The 26,430-nt window shown below is 54.4% G+C and overlaps 1 protein-coding gene across 7 annotated transcripts in view; it reads left to right on the forward strand.

The window, feature by feature from the left end:
* AGAP1 (ArfGAP with GTPase domain, ankyrin repeat and PH domain 1) overlaps positions 1-25,296 on the forward strand; it is a 535,764-nt gene extending 510,468 nt beyond the window's left edge. For all 7 annotated transcript variants that reach the window (XM_020288104.2, XM_020288106.2, XM_020288109.2 and 4 more), the window contains 2 exons: positions 15,917-16,172; positions 17,559-25,296. In XM_020288104.2, the coding sequence (XP_020143693.1) occupies positions 15,917-16,172; positions 17,559-17,762 (460 nt within the window). In that variant the 3' untranslated portion in view covers positions 17,763-25,296. The remainder of the gene's footprint in view (positions 1-15,916; positions 16,173-17,558) is intronic.
* Positions 25,297-26,430: the final 1,134 nt, after the last annotated feature.

Raw genomic sequence — 26,430 nt, forward strand, 5'->3', positions numbered from 1 at the left:
CCAGCCTGTGGGTCACTTGGTCATTGCGAAGGGAGAAGTCGCCTGGCCAGAGGTCCGGCCTGGCGACCGCTGCTTTGTGCGCTCGGACTCGGGGAGGGACAGCCCACACAGTCTACCTCCCGACGTGCTGAGAGGGAGGCGCGTGGCAGCTCCGTGGTCATAGCGTGACCCAAATGGAGTCAGATAAGCACAACTGGGGGACATTCTACCATAGAAATAGTCACATCACGATGAAAAGCTGCTTTTCTACTTTTAGGACATGGCTCTCCTTGGAGGATACCTTCACGTTCATTTTGTACGTTGTTGCGCTGCTCTTTTTGAAATTCTTCTACGGTTTGATACACACCGACATGAGCACTTCCCGCTAAAGTCCATCTTCCGTGCCATGCTTCCGGGCCGTTGGGGTATTTGGAAGTCCATTCCACGTGCCCCCGTATACAGACCACAGACCTGGCGGAAACAGTACCGGTGATCAAACAGCGACATCGCTGTGTGAGTGTCCCATCCTGCCACGCACGTAATTACTTTTGAAGCAGTCAGTGACTTCACTGGCTTCTTCAGGCAGATGCTGCTTTGATTCATTAAAAGCTCCTGGAATGTCCCCAGCTGGAAGGAATGCCAGTGCAGACACATGACGCATTTTTAAACTGAGGCTTTTGTTGCTGCCATATCAGGCGGCCGGCCGATCCACTCATCTGAATTTTCCACCAAACACATTGCACTGAATGGAAAAAAAAAAAACAAACTTTATTGTAACACCTTGAAATTCAGTTTCAGAAGCCTTGATCACACCCAATTCCAAATCTGTCATTATGCCCTGGGAGTTCATTTGAAATCCATTTTCTTCTGCGTTTGTAAAGGGCTTCACTTTTTTCAGGATTCAGGGTTGTCGAAGGGGTTGTGTCTTTGAGGGTTAGGATCTGAACCGACTGCCGGTAATAATATTGTGTCAGTTTTTAAGTAGCTAGTGTATAATAATGTGGGCCATCCAAATGCTGGCTTGGAACTCTAGAAGCACACAGTGGTACCTGTTTGAGGGAACAAAAGAGTGCTCAGATTCTGGATTTTTTTTTAATTGCGGGAAAATATACACAACTTAAAATTTATCATCTGGACCATTTTTAAGTGTGCAGTTCAGTGGCATTAAGTACGTTCACGTTGTTGTGCAACCATCACTACCATCCATCTCCAGGACTCTTCCATCTGAACCTCCGTGCCTGATAAATACAGTCTCCCCACTAGCCCCCCCCTCCCCTGAACCCCGGCACCCACTGTTCCCCTCCGTCTCTGTGAATTTCACTACGTAACTCATATGAGCGGAGTCTTACAGTGTTTGTCTTTACATTGTGTCTGCCTTATTTCACTAGCATAATGCCCTCTCAAGGTTTATCCATGTAGCATGTGTCAGAATGTCTTTCCTTTTTATTAAGGTTGAGTGGTATTCCATTGAATGGATATACCACATTCCGTCTATCCATGCACCTGTCGAAGCACACTCGGGTGCGTCCCTGTTTCAGCTATTGTGAATGACGCTGCTGTGAACATGGACGTACAAATATCTACTCGAGTGTCCGCTTTCAGTTCTTTTGGGTTCGTACTTAGAGGTGGTATTTTAGCTAGATTCCGTGTTTAATTATTTGCAGAACCATCATAGTTTTCCCAGATTCTGGATTTTTGATTCATTTAAAATAGCGTTGAGTTTCTTGATGAAGTCCTTTTTTTCTAAAGACCTTTTTTTGAAGACTTTCAGAAGTCCTGGTGCTGCAGTCCCCAACCCCTGGGCTTGGGACCTGCAGCACTAGGACTGGGACCAGTCCACGGCCTATTGGGAATCAGGCCGCACAGCAGGAGGTGAGTGGTGGAGAGTGAGCTACGCTTGATCTGTATTTACAGCTACTCCCCATCGCCGGCATCACCACTGAGCTCCGCCTCCTGTCCCATCAGCACATTAGATTCCTACAGGAGCGCAAACCCTGCTGTTCAGTGTGCGTGGGAGGGGTCTAGGTTGCAATGAGAATCTACTGCCTGATGACCCAAGGCGGAGCTGAGGCGGTCGTGCTGTAGCACTGGGCAGCGGCTACAAATACAGATTACCATTAGCAGAGAGCTTTGACTGCACAATGAATGGAATGCTCTTGAATCATCCCAAAACCATCCCCCGCCCATCGCACCCCAGTCCGTGGAAAAGTTGTCTTCCATTAAACCGGTCCCTGGTGCCAAAAAGACTGGGGACCCCTGCACTACATCAAGGGACAGAGAGGAAGGAGCCGGGCTTAGGACAGGGACCGGCCCCCATCTCTGCTTGGGCGGAACCCTCTCTGCAGGAGGACTAGGGTGGGCTGGGCTTCTCAGTTAAGTCAGGCTTTAAAATATATTTGGGTGGCTGGTTCTTCATTTTGCCAAGAACATTAAATAAATCATTTACTGTCACCATCATTTCATAAAAGGACGTTGTAACATAGAGAAGTCAGGGAGGACATGACATCAGAAGAACTGCCCTACAAATTCAAAATTTTAGCTTCACGAAAACCTCGCTACGTGGTTTGTGTTTCTGCCATTTCTCAGCCCACTGGCCACGGCTTGGCCACGGGATACTGGAAAGCAACTGGGATAGCCAGGACCAGCTGGAGAATTTGTGGGGCCCCTGCTCAATAACTATCAAGAATTTCATGTTGGCGACAGCAGGACATTAAAGCGAGCTCGAGGCCCTGTGCAACCTCGGAGGTTGCACGCCTGTGCCTGGGGCTCTCGGACCCCCGAAGCCGTTCTGTGCCGGTCTGCTAGGACCGTTGTCGTTACCTTGGAATGGAATTCGTCTGGGCCGTGCGAGTGGCTGCTGGCCGGCCGTGAAGATGTGTCAGTCGAGCTGCTGCTCGGATCTGCTGCAGGCCCTTCCATTAGCTTCCGGGTTTTTTGTTTTGGAGACAGGGTCTCACTCTGTTGCCCGGGCTGAAGTGCAGTGGTGTCATCATAGCTCACTGCAGCCTCAAACCCCTGGGCTTAACTCACGGTGATAGGGGCTCTGCCGGGTGCGGCCGTGCTTCCTGCCACGTTTCACGGAATCTGGGCCCGCCTCCCTCCCCCCACCCTCCCCACCCCCGCACAGAGTTACGGGGATTTATGCCTTAAAACAGTTCTCCATGTTTTTTACTAACATTGAAGTGTAGAAACATCCCCTGCTTGTGATTAGCATAGCTTAGCTCTGTGACTGTGCAGACACTGGCGATTTCCTATGAACTCACAAACTCGACTCACAAAACTAGCTTTGAGCAGAGTGATGAAGGCGTCTGGCCTAAAATTCCAACTTAGCAAAGTACGTCTGCAAGTGGAAGACGGTAGGAAAGGGGCTCAGGGACGCTGAGAGAGCTTGTGAGTTGAAGGGGCCATGACTCTGGCGCCTTTAAATGTCCCTTGTTTTGTCGGGTTGATTTACAATGAGTTAGGAAATGGGGAGAGAAATATTAAAAATAAAAATATCTTGGCTGCTTCTGGAACTATCTGGATGTTTTGCCTTTCTCTAATAGGATAACAGTTTTTCAGAAGTCATTTTCTTGGAAGTTAGACTTCTAAATCGCTGCAGTGCCCGTCAAAGCCTCCTGACCACCTACCTGTTCCCCTGCACCTGGCCTCCCGGGCCCCGTCCCCAGGGACAGCTCCTGCTACTGCCCTCACTGTCACCATGGAGCCCGGGAGACACAGCCTGCTCTGTCCTGATAGCGGAGGGGTCTCCCGAACCCCAGCCTCTGTCCCTTTCCATTCCCTGCCCCACCTCGCCCCAGCGCCGTCCAGCAAAAGGACAGAACTCCACCTGCCAAGGTCACTTGGTTCGGTCACCCCAGGTGGGGTGTGGTGCCACCACCCGTCTGAAGCCCCAAGCACCCAGCCTGTGCGTGTGGCCCCCAGCAGGGCAGAGACGGGCACCCACGGGCGCTGCTCTGGCCCCAGCGGGGCTCCCCCGTTGGTCTTTGTAACCTGAGTCTTTGTGGCCTGAGTTTGGATTTTCTAAGTGGCCAAAGAACGGTGGCTGCATGGGATTCTGGCGGTGGGCCGGACCCTCACAGCCCTGTGCCCCGGCGGTGAGAGAAGGGACAGTCAGAGCAGGGATGGTCGCCTGGTGAGGCTGACGCAGTGAGGTCCCAGCCTGTCGGGGGCACGGCTCGGGCCCTGGGGAAGGAACAGGCTGGGTGCTTGGGGGCTGGACGGCCTCGGGGAGCTGGCACCCGCTTGTGTCAGACTGGCCGGGCTGGGAACCATGTCACGGAGGCCCCAGGGCAGGGCTGGAGCGGGCACGCGGCAAACTCGCAGGGAAGCCTCTTCTCCTGGAGGCCCTACCAGAGCTCCTGGGCCTCTGCCCACGGCCCTCGACTTCAGTGCAGCCGGAAGTGCTTAAGGTGTTTGATCGCCACAGGCCCGGGTTCAGTTTCTCCCTCAGACGCTGCAGGGTGATCTCGGGCAGCTGGGCCTTGATTTCCTTATCCGAAAAACGGGGACAAGATCAGAGGAGGTCCTGCAAATTGTGTGATGCCCGGTCAGCCCTCAGTGACACATGGGCAGGGTGGGGACCGGAGCCAGAGGGCATGGGGTGCTGACAGGGGGATGAGGAGAGAAAGAAGGACCGGGGCTGAGGCCAGGGGGCCGCCCCGCTGGGTCAGACTGCACAGGCCAAGGCCGAGGACCAGGAAGCACAGCTGCCCTGCTGGGGCCAGAGCAGCGCCCGTGGGTGCCCGTCTCAGCCTGCGCCTGCCTGTCTGCCCGGGTCCCGCCGGGCAGGAAGATGTGGCCAGGTTCATTCCCCATGGGGAAGACACTCTCTCACCTGAGGAAGTGGAAAAGGGGATTCGCTTCCTGAGCCCCCAGGCCAGCAGGAAGGTGTCATCCACCTGGGTCCCCTACAAGGAAAAGGAGCTAGACTCATGCAAGTGGTTGATTGATTGTTCTGAATGGAGAAGTATAAATATCCCACTTACCCGTTGTAAAATTAACAACAGGACCATGCAAACATTCATGATCAACCTCACTTTTTATCGTGACAGCCAGGTAAGGGGGAAAGACGGGCAGGACAGGAAGGCTAAGGACAGGGAGGAGGACAGCGTGGCCTTGGCACTTGGTCCCAGTCCGTTCTGGCTGCAGTAACAAGATGCTGTAGACCCGGTGGCTTGCACAACAGAAACGTTTTCTTCACTCTTCGGAAGTCTGGGAAGTCCAGGATCGAGGTGCCGGCTGATTCGCTTCTGGTTTGGGCCCCTCTTCCTGGCTCGCAGACGGATGCCTCCTGCTGAATCTTCACATGGGAGGGCGAGAGGTCATCTCCCTCTTGCGTCTCTTCTTAGAAGGGCACAGCTCCCATTCCTGAGGGCTGCACCCAGGACCCAGTCGCCTCCCAAAGCCTGCATCTCCAGGAACCATCACATCAGGGGTTAAAGCTTCAACATAAGAACTGAGGGGCGAGGGGAGGACACAAACGTGCAGTCCATAGCACTCCTCTCGTCCCCGCTCCGTGCACCTTCCACTGTAGCAAATACTTGTTTCTTCCCTGCCCTCTTTCTGTTTGCGGGCTGCAGCCTTGTGGGTGCTGAGCTTCAGGACGTCCGCTCTGTTCCGTTTCCGGGTTTAAACACGCAGTGCAGCGGGGCACGGGGCTCTGGGCCACCAGGCACCTGTGTGCGGCCAGCTGCACATGTGATCCAGCCAGCCCCTGTGCTTCGTGTGTCAGGGATGCTCCCAGCCTTCCGGCCTGGCGGCTTCCCAAGGGGGCAGTTACAGGGCTGGAGAAGGTTGGGCTCTGGGGGCCGTGCTGTGACTCCAGGGTCGAGAGAATTGATGTGAGCAAATTCTTTCATTCTGGGGCAAATTTCCCATGAATGGAGTCAGAGCAAGCAGCTGAGGTCACCACGGCAGGCTGGTGGGTGAGACTCTTGGAGGGCCAGGTGCTGGTCATTCCACCTGCGCTTGTCACGTTGCTAATGGCAGCAGCATGGTGTCTGCAAATCACTCAGGATTAGGCCAGGAGGACCTAGGAGGGAGAACCCCAAGGACTATGGGGGCTGGGGGTTAGCTGCCCTGGTGCGTCACACCTTTTACAGGCTTGTCAAAACGGAAGTCAGGGAGGCCTTCCTTTGAGCATGCCCAGGGAGAGGGAGGCCACCCAGCTGGCCCAGCAGCTCAGACCTCCCGCTGCCAAGAGCTCTCCTGTCCCCCAGGGGCAGCAGGTGCCTCCTGTTCTGCCTTTACCTCCCCAGCGGATCCTCCTGTGGGACCCAAGACGTCAGAGGCAGTGAGCACTTGAATGATCTGGCCTCTCTCTAAAGGGGAAACCAAGGCCCAAGAGAGGTTGGGTGCCCTACCCAGGGCCCCTTGGCCAGCCGTGTCCCTGCCCAGAGAGGGACCCGTTATCCTGGGCCCGTTCTCTGTGTGCTGGGTGCTTTGCGAGCCCTTGGCTAGGTTTGAGCTGCTGGGCGGCCACGTGGGTGTCCCCTCACTCCCAGGCTGGCATCTCATGCTGCTTTCCACTTGCGAGTGACATGCGTGTAGGCTGCCTCCAGACTTCAGCTGAAGGATGTTGCGTTTGCATCATTGCGTGTACGTGGGGACACTTTGCTACTTGGCCTGGTCGGCGCCCACCAGGCAGGTGTTGGGAGGGGCCCAGTGCTAACGACAGCAGAGCCGCCAGGGCCCCGAGTCTCAGCCTGAGCCCGAGACCGCGGGGAGGGGCGAGACCACACTCAGCTCAGGCGATGAGCCTCTCACCCAGACAGACACCTGCTGGGCGGCCCAGGCTGAGCGGGCCGGAGCACCTGAGCACCCTCAACCTGCCGGGGCCCCACACCTGCGGCCGGGCACGCTTAACTGCAACTCTCAGAAGTAATAAGCCTAATACGGTTGACTTTATTTAATTAATAATGATCCTGTTCTGTTCCTCCGTGCTCATAAAACACCCTGCAGGTTGGCAAAAACACTCATAGTATCGATCAGAAGTCAGGCGGGATATTTATTTTATCTTTGCCCCGCAAGCATAAATCCTTGTCCGTTGCCTCCCGCTCCCTTGCACGCGGGATTTACAGTGGCCAGCTTCTTAAAAGCTTTCAGTAATTAAGGAATAAATATCCATCGGTCTTTGTTGCCCTCGCTCTGTCCCGAGGCCTGACCCCCTAGCAACGCTGCGGGAGAAGGCATGCGTGCCAGGCAGGGTCAGCGCCTGCACGCAGCTTGCAGCGGGCCGGGGTCTTCCCCTGCCGAGAGAGGAAGCCCCTCTCTCTCCCTGGCATATTGTTCCAGCGCCCTCTTCCATGCCTCCCCTCCCAGTTCCTGTTTTGCTTGCGGCAGGAAGCACTTTGGAAATTCCTTGCTGCTAGCTTTCTTTTCTCTCCTCCTGCCTTCCTGTCCTCCTCTCTCTGTTGCAAAACCTGCGTATGTGTCTCCTCCAGTTTCTCCGAGCCCCAAGGGTGTTCCCCTCTCCCATGTACTTCCATGCAGAATCTCTTTTAAAATCAGGTTGAAAAATCCTCTCCAATGTGTGGGAGTCAGGGAAAAAAAAAAGAAAAGAAAAAGGCATTTCCAAAAAGAGCAACGTGACAAGTGACAGGCACGGAAAACAAATTTCTTCTTGGCCTCTTAACATTTGAGGGGGAGGGGTTCCCATAAAATGAGCACATTAGACTGGACGCGGCGTGGACTTTCGGGAAGGGCTGTGGCTCGTTGCTCGGGATTTTGTAAAAGTGTTCAGAAAGCCACATCTGTGGCGATTTGAGGGCCGATGACAAAACCACCGAGAGACAGTTTTTCATGACACCCCGAATGTCCTTGGCTCTGCCGCAGACAGTGGGTCCCCCCTCCCCAGGACTGAGCAGGCGTCTGGGCGCCCACTCCGGGTCCCTGTTCTGCTGGCTGGTCTCCTAGGCTGCCACGAGCTAGTGTTGAAAGCCAGTCAGGAGCTTGGTGGTTAGTTGTTGAAAACTTTCTTTTCTGGGAAGCCATCCCATTAACCTCACCGCCCCTTGGCAGTGTGCTGAGCCCGCCTGCCGCACCCGGAGCACAGCCGGCGGCGGCTCAGCCTGCCCACGTCTTCGCAGCTCTCCGGGCAGGAGCCAAGAAGAACAGGGCCTTGCATCAGGATGGCATCTCTCTCTGGAGGGCGGAGGTGTCTAGGGGCGACTCTCCCTCTGCCCTCCGTACGGGTCCCGGGGGTCTTGCTCTGCCCTTTGCTGCTCACTGATGACGAGATTTGCCAATGCACACGTGATGATGATGATGCCACCAGCAGTGACCAAGGCTTGCTCTAGGACCGGGTTGCCTGGCCAACCTGGGCTCCCAGCCACCACATAACCCTTCTCTCCGGGGCCCTGGCACCTGTATCGTTTGCCTTTTCCCTTAGTTTTCCCCCCACATTACCGGTTTCCTTTCTCTTCATTCTGTAATTCTTTAATTGTTATTGTTTATAATTAGTCTACAAGTAATCTTTGTAAGGAAGAACAGTGGGCCGGGCATGGTGGCTCACGCCTGTAATCCTAGCTCTCTGGGAGGCCGAGGCGGGTGGATTGCTCAACGTCAGGAGTTCAAAACCAGCCTGAGCAAGAGCGAGACCCCGTCTCTACTATAAATAGAAAGAAATTAATTGGCCAACTGATATGTATATAAAAAATTAGCCGGGCGTGGTGGCGCATGCCTGTAGTCCCAGCTACTCGGGAGGCTGAGGCAGGAGGATCGCTTGAGCCCAGGAGTGTGAGGTTGCTGTGAGCTAGGCTGATGCCACGGCACTCACTCTAGCCTGGGCAACAAAGTGAGACTCTGTCTCAAAAAAAAGGAAGAACAGTGGAAGTAAGAACTATCAGGTCATCCGGATCCATGTGTCCTCTTCCGAGGCCGACGTGTCCACATCAGCGGCCACGGAAACGGTCTGGATCTGGGCGGCCCAGGGTGGCAGCTGCCGGCCACGTGTCTGTGTTGAGCCCTTGTAACGTGAGGGACGCGTCTGAAGGAGCCGAGCTTTTGTCCTGTTTTATTTCACTTAATTTCAACTTAATCAGAGTTTAACGCGCGGCTGCCCCTTGGTGGCACAGCTCTAGGGTCTCTGTCAGAAGCGAGTCACAGCAGCCCCTCTCCAGGGACAGAACAAGTGTCGCGGTGGCCAGAAGGGGAGGGTGGGCGGAATGGTGCCGTGGACCCCCCTGGAGCTTCCTGCTTTGGGAGGCAGCAAGGCCCTGAGGAAGAGGTCACAGGGTGCCACGGTGGCCGGCCACTGGGGTGTCACCTCCTTGCGACTCACCTTCTCTAAAATGGGGGCAACAGTAGGACCTACCTCAATAGGTGTTGTCAAAATTAAACGAGATGATTGTACAGCGGACTCAGCCCAGTATCAGCCCAATAGCTGGTGCATCATAAGCACTTAGTGAGCATCAGCTGTGAGTTTTTTTTTTTTTTTTTTTTTTTGAGACAGAGTCTCGCTTTGTTGCCCAGGCTAGAGTGAGTGCCGTGGTGTCAGCCTCGCTCACAGCAACCTCAGACTCCTGGGCTCAAGCGATCCTCCTGCCTCAGCCTCCCGAGTAGCTGGGACTACAGGCATGCGCCACCATGCCCGGCTAGTGTTTTTCTATATATATTAGTTGGCCAATTAATTTCTTTCTATTTTTAGTAGAGACGGGGTCTCGCTCTTGCTCAAGCTGGTTTTGAACTCCTGACCTCGAGCGATCCTCCCCCCTCGGCCTCCCAGAGAGCTAGGATTACAGGTGTGAGCCACCACGGCCAGCCCAGACAGGGTAGTTTCTAAAGCCTAGAAACGTATTATTCGCGGTTCTAGAGGCCGAGAAGTCCGGGATCAAGGCACTAGCGGGTTCCGTGTCTGGGGGGACCTGGCCTCTGCTTCAGATGGGGCCTCGTCGCCGGGTCCTCCCCTGGGGGGAGGGGCTCACGATCCCTGCCAGACCCTCCCCCCATCTAAACCATCGCCTTGGGGGCTAGGATTTCAGTGGATGCATTGGGGGGACACAGACATCAGACCGCAGCAGTGGCAGAAGCGCAGGCTCTGTTGAGGGCAACGTCCTGGCGAACTCTTGCAGGGCAGCAGCCCCTGCGGTGTCCACACGCTGGGGCGAGAAGGGGCCCGTCCCGGTGCCGGGCAAGCGCAGCGCTGGGAGCACGTGTTACAGCTCCGCCCACGCCATCCCAATGATGCTCCGTCACGTGAGCACAGACACACCGTCGGGGCGGCGGCCGGTCGTCCTGGTCGTCCTAGGCAGTGCTGTCAGGCGGCTGGCCTCGGCCTGGCCCGCCTCCCGGCGCTGCAGTGAGGACTCCCGCCTGGCCTCCGGCGGGCGCAGGGCTCGCCCCGGCTTGGGCCTCCCTGCTCCTTGCCGTGGAGGCTGGAACACAGCCCTCGCTCCCCACAGCCCTGGCCCTGCGAGGGTTCTTTTGCAAACGTGCATGCTCACTTCCATCCCGCCCTCCCTCCTGCTCTCTCCGTCTGGGCCCGCGAGGTGGAAGGGGACGCAGCGTCCGTCCTTTTCCGGAGGAGAGGGCCCAGGCCCGGCCGGCTGCCCGCGTCCCGCGTCTGTCCCCAGGCCCGTCTTTAAGGCCGGGGCCGAACCGGGAGCCTCTCTTCTTCCATTCCGCAGCCCTGAGCAGTCCGGCAGGCACCGAGTTCCCCAAATCTCAATCCTTCTTGCTCTGTCTCAAAGAAGGAGAGGCTGTGTCTGCCGATGCCGGGCTCTTTTCCCCTCTTTTGAAGCTTGCAATACGATTGGCCCGCCTCTGCTTCCCTGCAGCCCTTCCTCCTCGCCATGATTGCCCAAAACAGGGTCAGGACTCTGCAGTTTGTTTATTGAAAAGTATGCACGCTGCAGGGTCCTTTTAAGAGTCCCGTTAATCAGGAAAGATCGGGAAAGCCGGTTGCTGTGGTCACACCAGGCACTCCTGTCGCGTGGAGACTGCACCCTGTCGGCTGGCCCCTCTGTATTTCCTGGCGCCTGCAGTTGGCCAGCACTAAATCTGCAGGTGTCAGACACGGGGTGTGCCCAAGGGGACGGTCTTTGGGGTGGGCGCACAGAGCCCACCTTGGCCACGGTGTCAGCCCTTACAAGGGTCAGCCGTGGCCCAGCCCAGCAGGTCTGTCTCCAAGCCCAGAGGACCCCGGAAAACTCAGGGACTCCCAGCCCCTGTGCCCTGCCCCCACCCCCCGTTGTCGGACCCCAAGTCTGGTGCTCAGCCCCGGGATGGCCCCGTGCCTGCACCAGGTGGTTCCCTGCTGAGGCCCCCGGGGGGGCGGGGGGAGGCCGCCCTACATAAGGGGTTTCATTTGGGGCAGGAAGAGGAAAAAGAATTTACTGTGGCACCTTTGGATGCATCTCTTCTTTTTATTTGGGGGGATTGGGCCCAAGTCTTTCTTCTGATTAGCTGCCCGTCCCTGGTTTTCCCTCACTCTCCTGCAGCTGATTTATTCAAAGGTGTGTCAGCACCGAATCGGGTGGGGAGCGGCCCCCTCCTTTCTGCTGACGGCAGGCTGGGCCAATAATTCATTTTTTAGCTCATTAGCTAACAGAGGCTGTGAACAGTGGTCCTCCAGGGGATTGGAATGAGGTGAGGTGATCTACTGCCGGCTCCCTGCTCTTGAACTGGCCTTCCTTGGGGAAACGAACGCCCCGGCCAGCACAGGCCGGGGCCCCGGGAGCGAAACCGGGACACCACGGTGACAGTCCCAGGGTCGGCGCTTCGGGGTCAGGGTTGCTTTAGGGCGAACGGCCTTAGACGGGGTGTTCTCGTGGAAAATAACCCGCTGCTGGGGTGTCCCTCTGTCGCGCGGTACCTGTGTGTGCAGAAGCCAGAGGGGAACGAGGAAGGAAGCGGCTGTCCTGGGTGTCAAGTCGGCTCGGCTGCCGCCGCCAAGTGTCGCATGTCGTGAGTCAGGGAAGTTGATTTCTCACAGATCTGGAGGCTGGAGTTCAAGATTAAGGTTCCCGCAGGGTTGGTTTCTGGGGAGGCCTCCTTCCTGGCTGGCATTTGGTGGCTTCGCGCCATGTCCTCGTGTGTGTGCGGTCTCAAATCCCAACACAGCCCTGGCTGGTGTGGATGTTGCTGTACCCATTTCACAGATGGGGGGGGGTGGTCCAAGAAGTTATTAGAAAGGTGAAGTCAGCTGGGTGTGGTGGCGCACGCCTGTAGTCCCAGCTGCTTGGGAGGCTGAGATGGGAGGCTTGCTTGACAATTGAAGGCTGCCGTGGGCTAGGACTACACCACTGCTCTCCTGCCTGGGTGACAGAGCGAGACTCTGTCTCTGGAAAAAAAAATGAGTGAAAGTCCACCACCAAGGAGGAAAAAGCAGACACATACACCCCAATCTCTCTAACGCTGAACACTGCAGCCTTTAGCCCGGCATCCATGGGAGAGTGTATTTCCCTCCCTCTGGCCCCTGCAGAAAGTGCACAGAGCTAACCTCCCCCTCCCCCGCCCCATTTGTCAGGGGGGGCAGCAGCCGCAGGAGACGGGCTCCAGGTCATGGTAAGTGGTTGAACATGGAATGATGGGGTTGCTGAATTAGCACCCCCAAAATTCAGTGCCCATGTCTGAGTCCTGTTTTCATACTAGCTGGATTTCAGCTGCTAAGAAGGGCCACTTCTGATACAGACACGAAGCCCAGGGGCCGCCCGGAGCTTTCCGGCCACGTCCTGGTGTCTGAAAACGCTGGAATATTGCAGCCCCAAAGGACCCAGGAGTCGCGTTGAGAGCTCCGCTTTTAAGTAGCACGCGGAGTTTGAGTGAAGAGCCTGGTTCTTCTGCCAGGTGATAAAGACCACAGGTACAGACCTGGGGGTGTCTTTGGGGAAACGTGAGGGGTCACCTGGATATGGGGCCGGGGAGGCCCCGCCAGGAAGCCTGCCTGGGGACTCGGCCCTTGTCCCCTGTCCCCGCAGAATTGTGGGGTAATAGTTATCGATTCAAGCCTGTTTCTGTAACTGAGTCATAGACTCGGGTTTTCAGCCCGTGTGGACAATCTGTTCCTTCTCTGACCGGGAGCCACCAGGCTAAGGAAGCCGGGGCCTGGGCCCCTCTCATTGTCCCGCCTTGGGCCCTCTTTTTAATCTCATGTACATAATATTTGAATCTCCCTCTTAAAGAAGGCTCCCAAAATAGTACGCATTTTCAGCTCCACAAAACCTGGACCCACCTTTATTATGTATTATAAGCAGCACTGATTTCTAAAAGCAAAGAACGGCTCCTTCAGACATGTGTTGGTTTGAGTCCCTTCCGATGAGCTTGCCCTGGGATGACCAGACCCGGACAGAGTCCCCGGACGGAGCACACGAGGGTGACAGGAAAGGGTGCAAGAGCTGTGGGTCCGTACTCATTCTTTGGCCGGAGTATTTGAATAATAAAAAGAAAATTGAATAATTGCAGTTAGGACTGTAGTTACTATGTAAATTCTCGGGTTTATCCCTGGATGATTTAGCAATGGCTATTAAAATCAATCGGAGCAGAATAAAACAGTTGTGATTTTAATGCCTGCCAAAAAAATGAGAGTTAGCTAATCGGAACTTGGAAATCTGGACATACCCTTCACTACCAGCCCTTTTCATTTAATTCATGTTTTGCTCTTTCTCTCCTGTGATTTATGGGACGCATAACAAACATTTAATACATTTTCCATAAGGCTTTAAAAATATCCTCAAAACCACTTTTTGGCTTTTTCCTTTTCTTTTTTTTTTTTTTTTTTTTTTTTGTCTTTCTCCTTACCTGGTATTTCCCAGGCATCACCAGCACTTGGGTGCACGTGTTTTTGCCCAAGTGGGGTGGGAGGGCTGCCCACCGCTGTGTTTGTGGGTTTGTGGGTGTCAGTCCCCCACTGTAGCCCAGTGTTTGTCCTGGAAGTCTCCGAATGAAAAGAGTCAGGGGTCACTCTGGGGTCACTCGCATGTACCAGGAAGTGAAGCAAAGCTAATGCAGATTTACTCCTGGAAGAATCTGTTTGCCTAAGTATTTAAAAACAGATTAGGGCTAACCCGACACTAGATCACCGGGAGCAGTGTAAACACTGGTAAAAGGTGTACACAACGCTTTTACTCTGTGCCTCGGAAGCAAAAATGTCACGGGTAATGAGTTTTCTTTCTAGACTTTCCGTGGAAGCCCTGAGTGATCTCTCCAAGAAAGTTTGTAGCTATGTGTACTCTGATTACGCCCCCGGAGAAACTTCTGGATTTTAGGAGAGGGCAATTGAGAATCAGTGTGTGATTTCAGCCTCTGTGGGTAATCACAGCCCCTTCTCGCACGGTGGGCCGAGGAGCACACCCTGCCGGCTCAGCTCCCTGGCCGCCTGCAAAATTTCAAGAGCTCCTTGTGAAATCTCACGTTGTTCTTTTTAAATTTCTTGCCCCCCCACCGCCCCCCCTCTCCCCCACACTTTCTCTGAGTGGTGCTGCCGAGTCTTGGGGAGCGCCGAGCTTTCAGTGCTTCTCGCACCCTTTTTTGAGAAACAAAAGCCAGAAGCCGTCACGAGCAGCCACAGAGTCTGGGAGCAACTTGCCCTGGGTCCCTGCTCCGGGTCAACCTGAACACGCTTCCTTCCCCCTTCCTCCTTGGCCCCCCTCCAGATGTCATAGGCAGGGTCCCTGCCCTCTTTAGACCCCCGGGGGTGGAGCGGTCATCACACCCACTGAGCTGTGCGTGCTCAGTCCCAGCCGGGTCATGGGGGGGAGATACCCCCAGCACCCCTCCCCCTCCGCCCCGTCCCCAGCCTTATCCTCTCTTCTGTGCCCCTGCTCATCCACGGCCTCAGGGGGCCCACCTGGAACAATTCCCCTCTGAGAACCTGCTGTTCATTGTCATTGGAGGGCTCCCTGACATCCTGCCACCTGCACTTAAGCCTTTCCCGGGTATCCTGAGAGGTTGCAGAGGTGCACGCAGTGACTGAGCTTAGCTTGTGTCTCTTTTCTAAACCTCCCCGTTGGAGTCTCTGCCCTTCCCAGGGTGGGTCTTTGGCCGTGTTTTCTTCAACTGAAAGTGTCCGGAGACCCCGGGGAGATCGCACACCCTCCCATTCCCGGAGGATGAGCTAAGAGCACATGTCACCCCCAGGTGGGGGAGCCCTGGACTGTCCTGCCCCCAGAGTCTAGGCGAGTGTCCTTTAACCCTGACTCACAGTGTCTCTTGCTTGCAGTAGAACTGAGCTCTTGGCCTATGGAGGCTGTCCTTGCACCCTGCCTCTCCGATGCGTCTCGAGGCGTGAGAGCCACTGACCCAAGGCCACAGCTCCTGCACTGGAAGCAAAAGCAATCGGGAGCTCCGAGGCTGTGAGCCTTAGATCAGTGGTTCTCCCACCTTGGGTATCGGAAACCTCTGCAGGGCTTTTTTATTTTTATTTTATTTTTTGACACAGAGTCTCTCTCTGTCGTCCCAGGTAGAATGTAGTGATGTCATCATAGTTCACTGCAACCTCAACCTCCTGGGCTCAAGCGATCCTCCTGCCTCAGCCTCCCGAGTACTGGGACTACAAGCGTGTGTCAGGACACCAGGCTAACTTTTCTGTTTTTTAAAAGAGACATGGGGTCCCGCTCTTGCTCAAGCTGGTCTTGAACTCCTGAGCTCAAAGCAATCCTCCCGCCTCGGCCTTCCAGAGTGTTGGAATTGTAGACAAACAAGAGCCACCACTCCAGCCTGCAGGGCTTTTTTAAAACACCCCCCCCCCAGGTTCTGATTTGGGGCGAAGGCCTGGGGGGTGGAGAATCCGCATTTCTGGTACGTTCCCAGTGCTGGCGGGGCGGTGACGATACTGCTTTCTGAGCACGGATCAGCCGCACCCCTGGGGGCTCCCGTGCTGGCAAAGACACTTATCTCCAGTTACAACCCCCCCCCAGTGCCTCCTGGCCCCGCAGCAGGGGCTGTGGCCCGGCTTGCCCCGCCCATTGTGACCGCACCTGTCTGGTGGCTCTTGCAGGGAAGAGAAGGAGCGGTGGATCCGGGCCAAGTACGAGCAGAAGCTCTTCCTGGCCCCGCTGCCGTGCACGGAGCTGTCCCTGGGCCAGCACCTGCTGCGGGCCACCGCCGATGAGGACCTGCGGACGGTCATCCTGCTGCTGGCGCACGGCTCCCGGGACGAGGTGAACGAGACCTGCGGGGAGGGCGACGGCCGCACGGCGCTGCACCTGGCCTGCCGCAAGGGGAACGTGGTCCTGGCGCAGCTGCTGATCTGGGTACGTGGCCCGCGCGGGCGTGCGTGATGCACATGGTGCGTGCGACACTGATCGCTCGACGGCCGCGTTTGGTTTGCCCGGCCTGCCCGTAGCAGCATGCCACACGCCAGGTGGCTTCAACAGCAGGCCTTTTATTTTCTCCCGGTTTCTGGGGGCCGGGAGTTCAAGGTCAAGGTACCAGCAGGGTTGGCGTCATGGAGATGGCGCCTCTCTGTGCCCTGTGTCCTCACACGGCCCTTCCCGCCTCCCCTCTGCACTCGCTCCCGTGCCTCTTCCTCCTCTCACATGGACGCCAGCCCTGCAGGATGGGGCCTCGCCCTTACGACCTCGTTTGACCTTATCTACAACCATTAAAGGCCCCATCGCCAAACATAATCGCATTCTAGAGTGCCGGGTGGGTGCGGGGCTTCCCCGTGGGAATGGGGCCGCGGGCACGGTTCTGCCTGTGACCAGTCCCTGGCCGTCCTTGCTCATCACATTGGCGGAGAGCCCCTTCGAGGGCTCGGGGCTGTGGAGCGAGCGCTCAGGCTCCCTTACGGGCAGAGCCAGCGGAAGTGGAGGTAGGCCCACCCTTTTCCCATGAGCGAGAAACTTAAAAACGTTGTGCACTTTAACCGAGTGCTTCCTCCTCCTAATCATCTCTCTGACGATCAGAGATCCTGAGAAAGGTTTGATGTGAGGATACATATCGGCGCACTAGTTTCTACCAATGACAACTTTTGGGCTAAACGTGCGGCCTTTGAGGACAGAGTGACTGGGCTATGTCTAATACTAGATCTAATACTAGATCGCTATTATATGTCATGCTTTTGAGTCATTTTTAATGATGTAAGGAAATGATCACAGCACAGTGTTCAGCAAAAAAAAAAAAGAGAGAGAGGTTAAAATGACTTGTATGGTTTTATCTCAATTATGCACACATACATTTAGATTCAGAGAAAACCCATTAAAAGAAAACACACTAAAATATTAACAAAGGTTATCTCAGAATGGCAACATTGTAGGTGATTTTTTCCTGTTATGCTCTTACGCATTACTTAAGTACTCTCTACGATACAATGAGTTGCCTCTGAGATTTTAAAAAAAGTGATTTTTTATTTTTACAACTGGGAAGTCAACATATAAATGGCAAAAATAAAGTTATCCCTGATTCCTTGATATTGCACAAAGGAGGGGTTTTAGTTGAGAAAAGCGTATTCTGCCCTTAAAAGAATGCCCTGGCGGGGAGCCGGGCTGTGCCTCCAGCCCCAGATGGCCCTGGGTCCCCACCCGGTCCTGCCGTAGCCGGCCCCAGGCAGTCCGTGTCGGGGCACAGGCCGCCAGGTGCAGGTGCGCCTCCCTGCGTCAGACCCCAGGATGCTAACCCGAGCTCTGTTGCCTCCGCAGTACGGGGTGGACGTCATGGCCCGCGACGCCCACGGCAACACGGCGCTGGCCTACGCCCGGCAGGCCTCCAGCCAGGAGTGCATCGACGTCCTGCTGCAGTACGGCTGCCCCGACGAGCGCTTCGTGCTCATGGCCACGCCCAACCTGTCCAGGAAGAACAATAACCGGAACAACAGCAGCGGGAGGGTGCCCACCGTCATCTGAGGAGCGGCCGTGCCCACCCACCGCCCCGCCACGCCCGGGACGCGGCAGCCCCGCCGCCGCGCACGCGGAGTCGCAGCACGTGAGTCCCGCCGCGTCCCCTCGCCGTTCCTGGTGGTCACCTCCCGCCCGCCCGCCCGCCCACTCTCACCCAGAACGAAATCACAAAGCCTGGACGTCCTCAGAGGGCGAAGAGGAGGCCGGGAGGCTGCAGAATCGATCCCTTTTCACACACTCCCCCCACAAACAGCAAACAGGAGAGAGCGACGGGGCCTTGGTTCTTTGATGATAGCACACGGTGCGGGGCCCTTGTCCTGGTGGCACCAGGGACGGGGGCTCGAGGGGGAGGGGAGGCGAGGAACAAGGAGAAGGGGCAACTTTCCTTAACTGGCAGTTAAGCACATCAGTACATTTCACCTCTACCAAACAGAACACTTGGATTTCATCTCTTCTCCGAGGAGCTTGACGGCATAAATCAGAGGCAAGCACAGAGTTTGTCAGGTCTGAAGCCCCTATGATGGTATGTGTCAAATCAGTTGTAGCTAATCTGTCCAGGGAGAATACTGGCTTCATTACACTTGTATAGTTGAGTTCTTCCAGCATTACCGCTGTTTAATAGAACATGATTAGTCATCACCGAGAAGAAAGCATATTAGCCGAGGAGGTAGTTACGCGGCACGCTCCGGTGATTGCCACGATGTGATTGCAATACTCTTAGAAGCATCATATTATCCCAGACATGTTCTTTCAAGCCCTTGGAGCCCTCCTTTCTAAATTCACTGTCATAATTTAGTATCTGTTTAATTTTTCAGTCCAAAGAGAGGAAATCAGTTGCTGAGTATTATTTGACTGCAGTCTCCTTGGTGCAAAAACAAAATGGAAAAAATAAATAAGAATAACTCAGAAATTCAAAAGGAAATCGCAAATTCGGCTAATGACAGCATTTTGAGTGCATTTGGTAAACCGAGTAAACACGTAGAAGGCTATTTTTTCCGAACGTAAGAGATATTTTATGTCCTTTTGCCAAGGTGGATGTGTTGGGTCTCAGCCACTCCCGGGCCACGTTGGCCAAGTCACACAGGCTTCTGTATTGTGTCTTTAGATAAGATGTGTGAAAATCTATTTGAATAAAAGAAGTTCATAAATATGCATTGATTTTTGTACAGACAAATGGCACCTCTGTTAATTTATAAATTGAACTGGATGTGAACTAATAATGTGCAACTAGTTGAGATAAGAGGGTTACAGATCGTTGTACATGGAAAATATTCCCAGCAGTAAACACTTCCATTAACGTGATATACAGCTTTTAAAAAGGAACATATCAGAATAAGATGGTGGTACGATTTGCTTATTAAAATTGAGAAGGGGGGGAGAAAAAGACCCTGGCGCATATTAGAATGGGGGGGTGGGGAAGAGGCATGTGATTTCTCGTGATTGAAAGCATGATTTAATTCCGACACTACTTTTGCTAACCAAGACCGAGGGGCTCTGGCAAGACGGAGTGATTTTCCGAATGCGGGACCCTTTTCAGAGGCAGCTGCGGGTTGTTCTGAGGCACCTGCTGGCTGCTGAGATCCCACACCAGCTGGACTTAGCAGCCAGGCCCCGCGGGCCAGCACCTCACCTGATGTGCCGTTGTCATGGTGTCGTCAGCCACCTTCACTGTGGCGGTCAGACGCAATAAACCAGATGCTGGCATCCCTGAGGTTCGAAAGCAACGGAGGGGGCGGCTTTGCCTCTGGCAGGGTGATGGGGAGGAAGGGTTGTCGCGATGGAAGACCGAGGACACCGGCCTGCCGTAGCACAGAAAGACAAAGGCACATTACGCGGCAGCCGCCGGCGAGTTCTTTGCTCTCGTATAGTAAACCTTATATTTTGTAAGAGTTTTTCCTCTTCTTTCACTTTTTAAAAAAAAAAAAAAAAATCAAAGTAGGTGGGGAAAGAAATAAAGCTTTGCACAGACTTTATATGTGGGTAAGTGTTTCATGGAAATTTCTAGTCTTAAGTAAGCTCAGTGGAAGTCACCAGAACCCAAAAACACAAGTTGCAGAAGCCACAAGTCTGAGAACCGTGACGACAGTCCCATAGCCCATCCATCCGAGTTTTAATTCTGCGTTTCATCACTGTGTAGTTATTTTAAATGTGAATAGAGAAAAATAAAAGTCATTGCCTATTTTTGAAGAACGCATTAGTGCTCTCATCCAGCCATGCACATTCAGCCCCTCACAGCCTTGACCGTAGACTTTCTGTAGTGAACACAGATAGAGTATAAATGAAATTCTTAAATTATTTCATTGTAGTTAATTCCCACTATAGGAATGCTTTATCATAGTGAAGCCTTCTTTTGAAAAGAAACGGAATTCCTTGTAAGGCTTCTCTTTGGGATGTATATGAGTGTGTACATATTATTCTATGTGTTTATAATATAATATTTTCCCAGATGACTTCTTGTTTCCATTCGCCTTCCACAACCTGAATGCTAGATTGGTTCCCCCCTTCCCTGCCTCCAGCATGGGGATGTCCTTGACTCCTCCTTAGGAAACAGCCCCTCCCCGACCATTTCCGGCCACGTTGATCTGCTCCAAGACAGACCCCACTTTCTTGATTGAGCCCAAGTTTTGACAGCAGCAGGAAAGGCGGTAGTGGGGTTTCAAGGGTTTTCTTTCCAAATAAAACTGGTGGCTAATCTGTTCGTGTTTCCGCGTCAAACCAGGAATCCTTCCTTTGCTAACAGCGCTGTCATTCCCATTTTCAAGCTAACTGACGCCCAGGCGGGGAGAAGCAAGGCCCAAGAGCAGTGTTAGAGAGAACCGGTTTGGGAAGGGGGTTGAGTTGCATTGTTGATTGTTCTGTGAAATGACGAGGACAGGAGAGGTCGCCACTGCAGAATCCGCATGCCCTTTTCTGTTCAGAATGCAGCGAGCTGGGGTAGCCCAGGTGCAGGCTGTTGTACCCCCGGTAGCCACGTGGGTGGTCTGGACACCCCCTCATCCCCATGTCCGGCGTCGTGGTTACTGAGGCGCGGGTGTGTGTCGCAGAGCCAGCCGATTTCGCTAGTGGCCGAGGAGACCCTGCAGGGAAGGGTGCTGGGGTCCTGCCCACGCCCGGGCAGCCCTCCAGTACTGGAGAGGGCAGGGGGGCTCCTGAGCCCAACACCCCAGTCCTGAGCCCCGGTCACTCTTGGCCGCCCCAGAGCAGCTGAAGGTTTGTGAGTGACGAGTTCATGAGTCATTGGTCCCGAAACCAGATGCAATGTTGTATCTCCCAAGATGTACTCGCCATGTTTGTGCACCCCGGAAATAGAGGTGAAGGCAGTGGGTGCCCGTTGGTGACGGGGTTAAGAGACACAGAGGGGAGGGTGGTTTTACTGAATTACGTGCTCTGCAGGGCTGCGGGTCTGCCAGCCAGTTCCGGGCTGTGGCTTTCCAGCACAGCATCTTGCGCTGAAGCTCCCTCTTCTGAGATTTTTCCCAGCCTAATGAGGTCTGTTTGGATCCAGCCTCGGCCCTCCAGTGTAGGCACCAGCCTTGCTAGTTTTGTGACACCCTCGCACAGTTGGGGTCGTTTCCTGGGTCTGCGTAGGAGCCGTTGCTGACTTCACGAGGGAGAAACACGACCCAGCGGGAAAGACAGCCCTGGGCGCTGGCAGCCCTGAGCTCCCCTGGCTCTGCCGTCCCCCAGAGGGTGCCGGCGCAGCCCCGGGCGGGCGTCCGGCTCCCTGGACTCTTGCTTTCCTCATCTGTGAAGCTTGCAGGGTGCGGCGAGGTTTGGGACCAGTGTGATGAACGCCAGCCTAACGCCTGGCCAGGGACAGAGGCTCAGGAAATGGGAGCGTTTAACAAGAACAGAGACCCGGGTAGGACCGAAGCCAGAGCACACGCCTGCAAACCTGTCCCCTAGCCGACACCACGTACTGGAGCCAGCGTCCTGGGGAGGCAGTGATGGGCACATTTGCCAGCCGCCCCCCCCCCTTTGTAGCCCGTAGCCTCCTCTCTCTGCTGAGCCGCTGCTGCCCTTCCCCAGCCCCTGCGTGCCGGGCGCAGGGTCAGAGGAGGGACGAGCCTCCCTGGGGCCCCTGATCCCAAGAGCCCCTCTCAAACCTGCTCGCTCACCGTGTCGTCAGCCCTTGCTTCACACGCGTGTCCTCCTTTCATTTAGCCTGAGTGTGGTTTTCCAAAGGCAAGAAGGGCTTGGACTCTGCCCTCGTGCCAGTGGTGTTAGCTAAGGCCCAGGCTGACCCTGTCTCTGTCCTACATGGTGCTGGCTTGGCCAAGCCCCACCACCACCCCCATCATCGAGGGCCGCTGCGACGCGTGCATGTACGGGGCCTCACCTCCCTGTGCTTTCTCTCCTCCTTTTAGCCATCAGACCTTGCTGGGGAGCACCCTGGGTGGCCAAATGTGGCTTTAGGCTCTCTGGCCTCTCTCCCCGGCTCCCTGAGCTCGTGCGACTGGACACCGAGTGTCCCTCGCTGTCTTCCTTGTTGGGCTCCGGCCCTGCCATCCAGCGCATCTCACGCCTGAACGTGGGGAACTTGTCTTCCCCCAGCCTGAGCTGTGCCCATAGGTAGGTGCCAGGGTTCCCTGTGGCACCCGGTCTGCCAACCCTGCATTTGGGACATTCTAGAAAGGAAAGGAAAGGGGAGAACCTGCAGCAACCAGGCAACAGGGAGGATGATCAGGTCTAACAACTACTCGGGAGGCACAGATACTTGGAAAGGACTCGCACACCTCCTGCAGGGCTGCTCCCCTCCCCCGCCCAAGGCTCCTTTTCTCTCCCGCCCCCCACCCCTCCCACAAGGTCGCTGAGACTGTTCTAGAACTCCCCGGGGTTGTATTTATGGCCTTCAAGCAAACAAATTGAAAAGCAGTCAGGAAGGAATTCAGACAGAAAAGTGCTGGAGACTCACATCTTTCCTTCAAAGGAAAATAATAATTTATTTCCAGCTGCCTCTTCCGACTTGGGTTTCACGTGTTGTGAAGTCTCGTCTCGAGTGATTTTCACCCTCATCCTTCACCAGAATGCTACACAAGGGCGTTTGGCATCCAGACTTGCATCTCTCACTTTCTGTGTCCCTTTTTGGATTCCTAAGTGGCTTTCTCCAGGAAGCCCCGGGAGCATGCGTCTCTAACCTGTCCCCCGCCCCAGCCAGGCCCCGCCCAGGCCCAGTCCACCCCTGCCTGGCTCTGTACCCCAGACGACAACGGCCTTTGTCCTGCAAGCATCTGAGTCAGGTTGCCTGCCAGCCAAAATGTCAGATTTCTTCCAGTTCTGCAGAAGAGAGAAGGGGAGCAAGTGTATCCACCTGGAGTAGACGGGTCACTAAGAAACAGACTTGTTTCCATCACCTCCAGGAAGTCATCGCTGGCCCCCGAGATGCTGTGACATCTTTGATTGGAAGAATAGTGAGCACCCGGGTCAGACTCCTTATCTCTCATTTCTGGAGGGGAAAAAAATTAACATTTAGCAACTTAGACATTGGTATTTCCAAACAAAAATATTTTTTTCCCCTTAGAGAAGAAATACTGTCCTTACATAGATTTTTTTTTTTTTTAATGTGAATGGATCCCTTGTTTAACTCATATGTCTGCTGCTTTTTAAGCATGGGTTTGCATCCTATGTCAGAGTTGAAATTAGAGGACATTCCATCAGTAGATGATTCTGGGAAGGGATTCTGTAAAACCAACAAGTGTTTTTTCTGTGATTTTTTTTTTTTTTGAAAGGCCAGGTTTTAGAAGTATTTAAGTTTCACCAGTGTAATAAATACCTGCCCCAAAGCAGCGGTACAGCACATACACACTTGAAAACCTGTCCTTATCGCCTGGTACCACAAGGTGCTGATTTTGCTACAAAATGACAGTGCTTGGTTTGGGGGCCGCACCTGTTTGGTGGGACTCTTCTTGGGCGAGGCCCTCACTCCCTACAGGCCGGCCTCTGGGCCTGGAGGTAGGCGGGTCCATTTAGCAAAGACCTGCAGCAGTTCCGAAGGCTCCAGGGCTCAGGCCAGAGGCTGCCCAGGAGATTGGAACGGACAGCTCTGGCGTCCAGTGCTGGGCACCCACCGGACGGGGCCAAGGCACGATGCCTTGGTGAGTGTGAGAGAGGTCAGCTCAGGCTCCTTTTTTATTTTGGCCTGGCGCAGGCACCCCTGTGGGTCAGTACAGACCTGCCCGGCTAGGAGCCATCCAGCATTCAGCGTGGGGAAGTGCGGGGCCTCTGTCCTGCCACGCAGGTGTAAAAAAAGAACCAAACAAGGTATGAAGGCATTGGGGAATCTTCTAGATGAACAAACCCCTTCATGCAGCAGCTGCTGGGATCAGCTTACCCTAAAGCAGACTAGGCCCCCTGCTCCCTGGTGCTGGCCGGTGTCCACACTGGCCCAGAAAGCTAACGTCAGCGCAGGTTCAAGAACTGTTGTCAAAAGCAGACCCGGGGTGCCGACTCAGGCAGTGGCTGGTCCTGAGCACGGAAGGCTTGAGTAAGGACATTGCAGGTAGACTCTTGAGAGGCCTCGGGCAGGGACGCCAGCAGGGCAGCCCAGCCAAGGCCCTGCACTCAGCTCTCCTGGGATGGCGAAGACGTCATCTTGCCTGGGTTTTTCAGGGCCGGCGACAAAGAAGGGCCCGAGGGTGTGGTGAGCCGAGGCCAATCTGGGGGTTGGCTCCCATATGCTGCTCATGCAAGCGTATAGGGCACCCCCTCCCACCAGGGGTCCCCAGTTTTCCCACCACACTGGTCTGAAGGTAACACAGGTGACAGGAGTGGGGTCAGGGCTGTTGGGAGGTGGGCAGGCGAAAGGAGCGTTGAGAAGCTGCCTCATGGCATTAAGGGGGACAAAGACCAGCACCGTCACGTCAGAAGTAATTCCTTCTCACACGCTTGAACAGCATCACAGTTTTTCCCTTTCAACCAAATTTAGGCGGCTGAATTACATCCAGTTCTTGAGGTTGCAGGTCCCTCCCAGCCTGAGGTCCTGGGGAGGGGAGGGTCGGTCGCATGGGGTCTCCAGGGGCAGCTCTCCCTCCCACCAGCTCTGAGCTGGGGCCTCCTCGTGCCGTGGGGTGTGTTTCCAAAAAGGGGGCCGGACAGGTCAAAGGTGACGGCTGAGACGCAGTTCCAGGTGGGGCAGGAAGGCCGGGAAGGCGGTTTCTGTTTCTGTAAATAGCGATGTATAGAAGACAGAGGATCGGCGGGGGCTTATGCAGAGACGGTTTCTGGCTTTTTGTTTGTTTGGGGTTTTTTTTGTTTTTTTCTATTACCTCATTCAGCAACTCTGTGTTTCACAATGACTCAATGACGCTTTATTTATATTGTTTGTACTGTAATTAAAACCATTGACAGACATTTCACTTTGCTTGTTATTTCATATGATCTTGTTTTGGATCCAGTATGCCAGTTTGTATTTCCTGCCTGGGGATGATTTTTTTGTGTCAGCTGTACAGTATTCTAAGGGAAAAAGAAAAATGTGTAAAGTAACAGAGAGAGGTGGCGAGAGTGTAGAGACCTCTTTCTAATAAAGAAATGAAAATATGTGTATGCTGCTGTCGTGGAGTTGTTTTTTTGTTGTTGTTTTTTTTCTGGTGGTGCCGGTCATTTGTCACAATTAATTGGGTTTCAATTCCCAGGCAGGGTAAATCAGAGAAAAGGGGCTTCGGCTGCTCGCGGGAGGGCCGGGGAGCTGGCCCCCAGCTGCAGTCTCGGAACGGGGAGGTGGCAAGGAGCGTCCCTTCTGATTCTTCACTCACAGGGCAGAACCTCCAAGAGGTTGTTCTCTCCCCAGCCAGGGCCGACTGGGCCCAGACCTCCCAGATGCGCCCGAGTACCTTTGCACCACCCACACGTGGCAGGTGGCCAGGGAAGAAAGCCACTCTAGGACTCCATTGTTAATACTGCTAGTGCCATCATCAGTGTGATTGTAATCTTTACATACTGCGAAATACAGTATTTTACTCCCCCCAAATCAGAAAAGCATAAAGAAGGCAAAACTCGCCCAAAATGCCACCACCCAGGCCTGACCTAGCCAGCGATTCGGTGCACATGCCTTTCGGACGCCTCTCTCGGAAGACACTAGGGTGTCCTTTCCCCTCCTCTTCCACGTTGGTACATGTACAGCCACGTGATCTGATGGCGTGTTCATATGGACACTTTCTCCTGAAATTTTCCCGTGGTGTGGGAGGCCTACCGCGCCACAGAGTGCCTTGGGGGCTGTCCCAACACAGCATGTGGCGCCGTGGAACTGTGGCCTGGCCAGGCTGCACACAGTAAAACCGCATTTCTGCAAAGCCACAGGGGGTTGTGTGCAAAGGCTCTGAAAATCGTCCCTCTGCCTGGGAGTCCAGCGCCCAAACCACACCTTCATCCCAGCAGGGACTCGGTGTTTGCCGGCCCCATGAATGGAGGCAGTGCCTAGCAATCTGGGCGAGGGATGACGTGAGTACTTTGACATTTGCACAGATGTGTTCACGACTACGGGGTGCTTATAATGACAAAATATTGGAAATATGCTCAAAGTCCAACAAGCGGGGGAGAGTTAATTTGATTATGGCACATCTATAAAGAGTAAGATCTTTAGCTACTTATCACATGGGGAAATTATGTAAATAAAATTTAGGATACAGATGTGTGTATAAGTGATCTCTATTAAATAAAGATATTTTTATATCCAGAA

The sequence above is a fragment of the Microcebus murinus genome, chromosome 8 (genome assembly GCF_040939455.1).
Source record: "Microcebus murinus isolate Inina chromosome 8, M.murinus_Inina_mat1.0, whole genome shotgun sequence".
NCBI classification, from domain to species: domain Eukaryota; kingdom Metazoa; phylum Chordata; class Mammalia; order Primates; family Cheirogaleidae; genus Microcebus; species Microcebus murinus.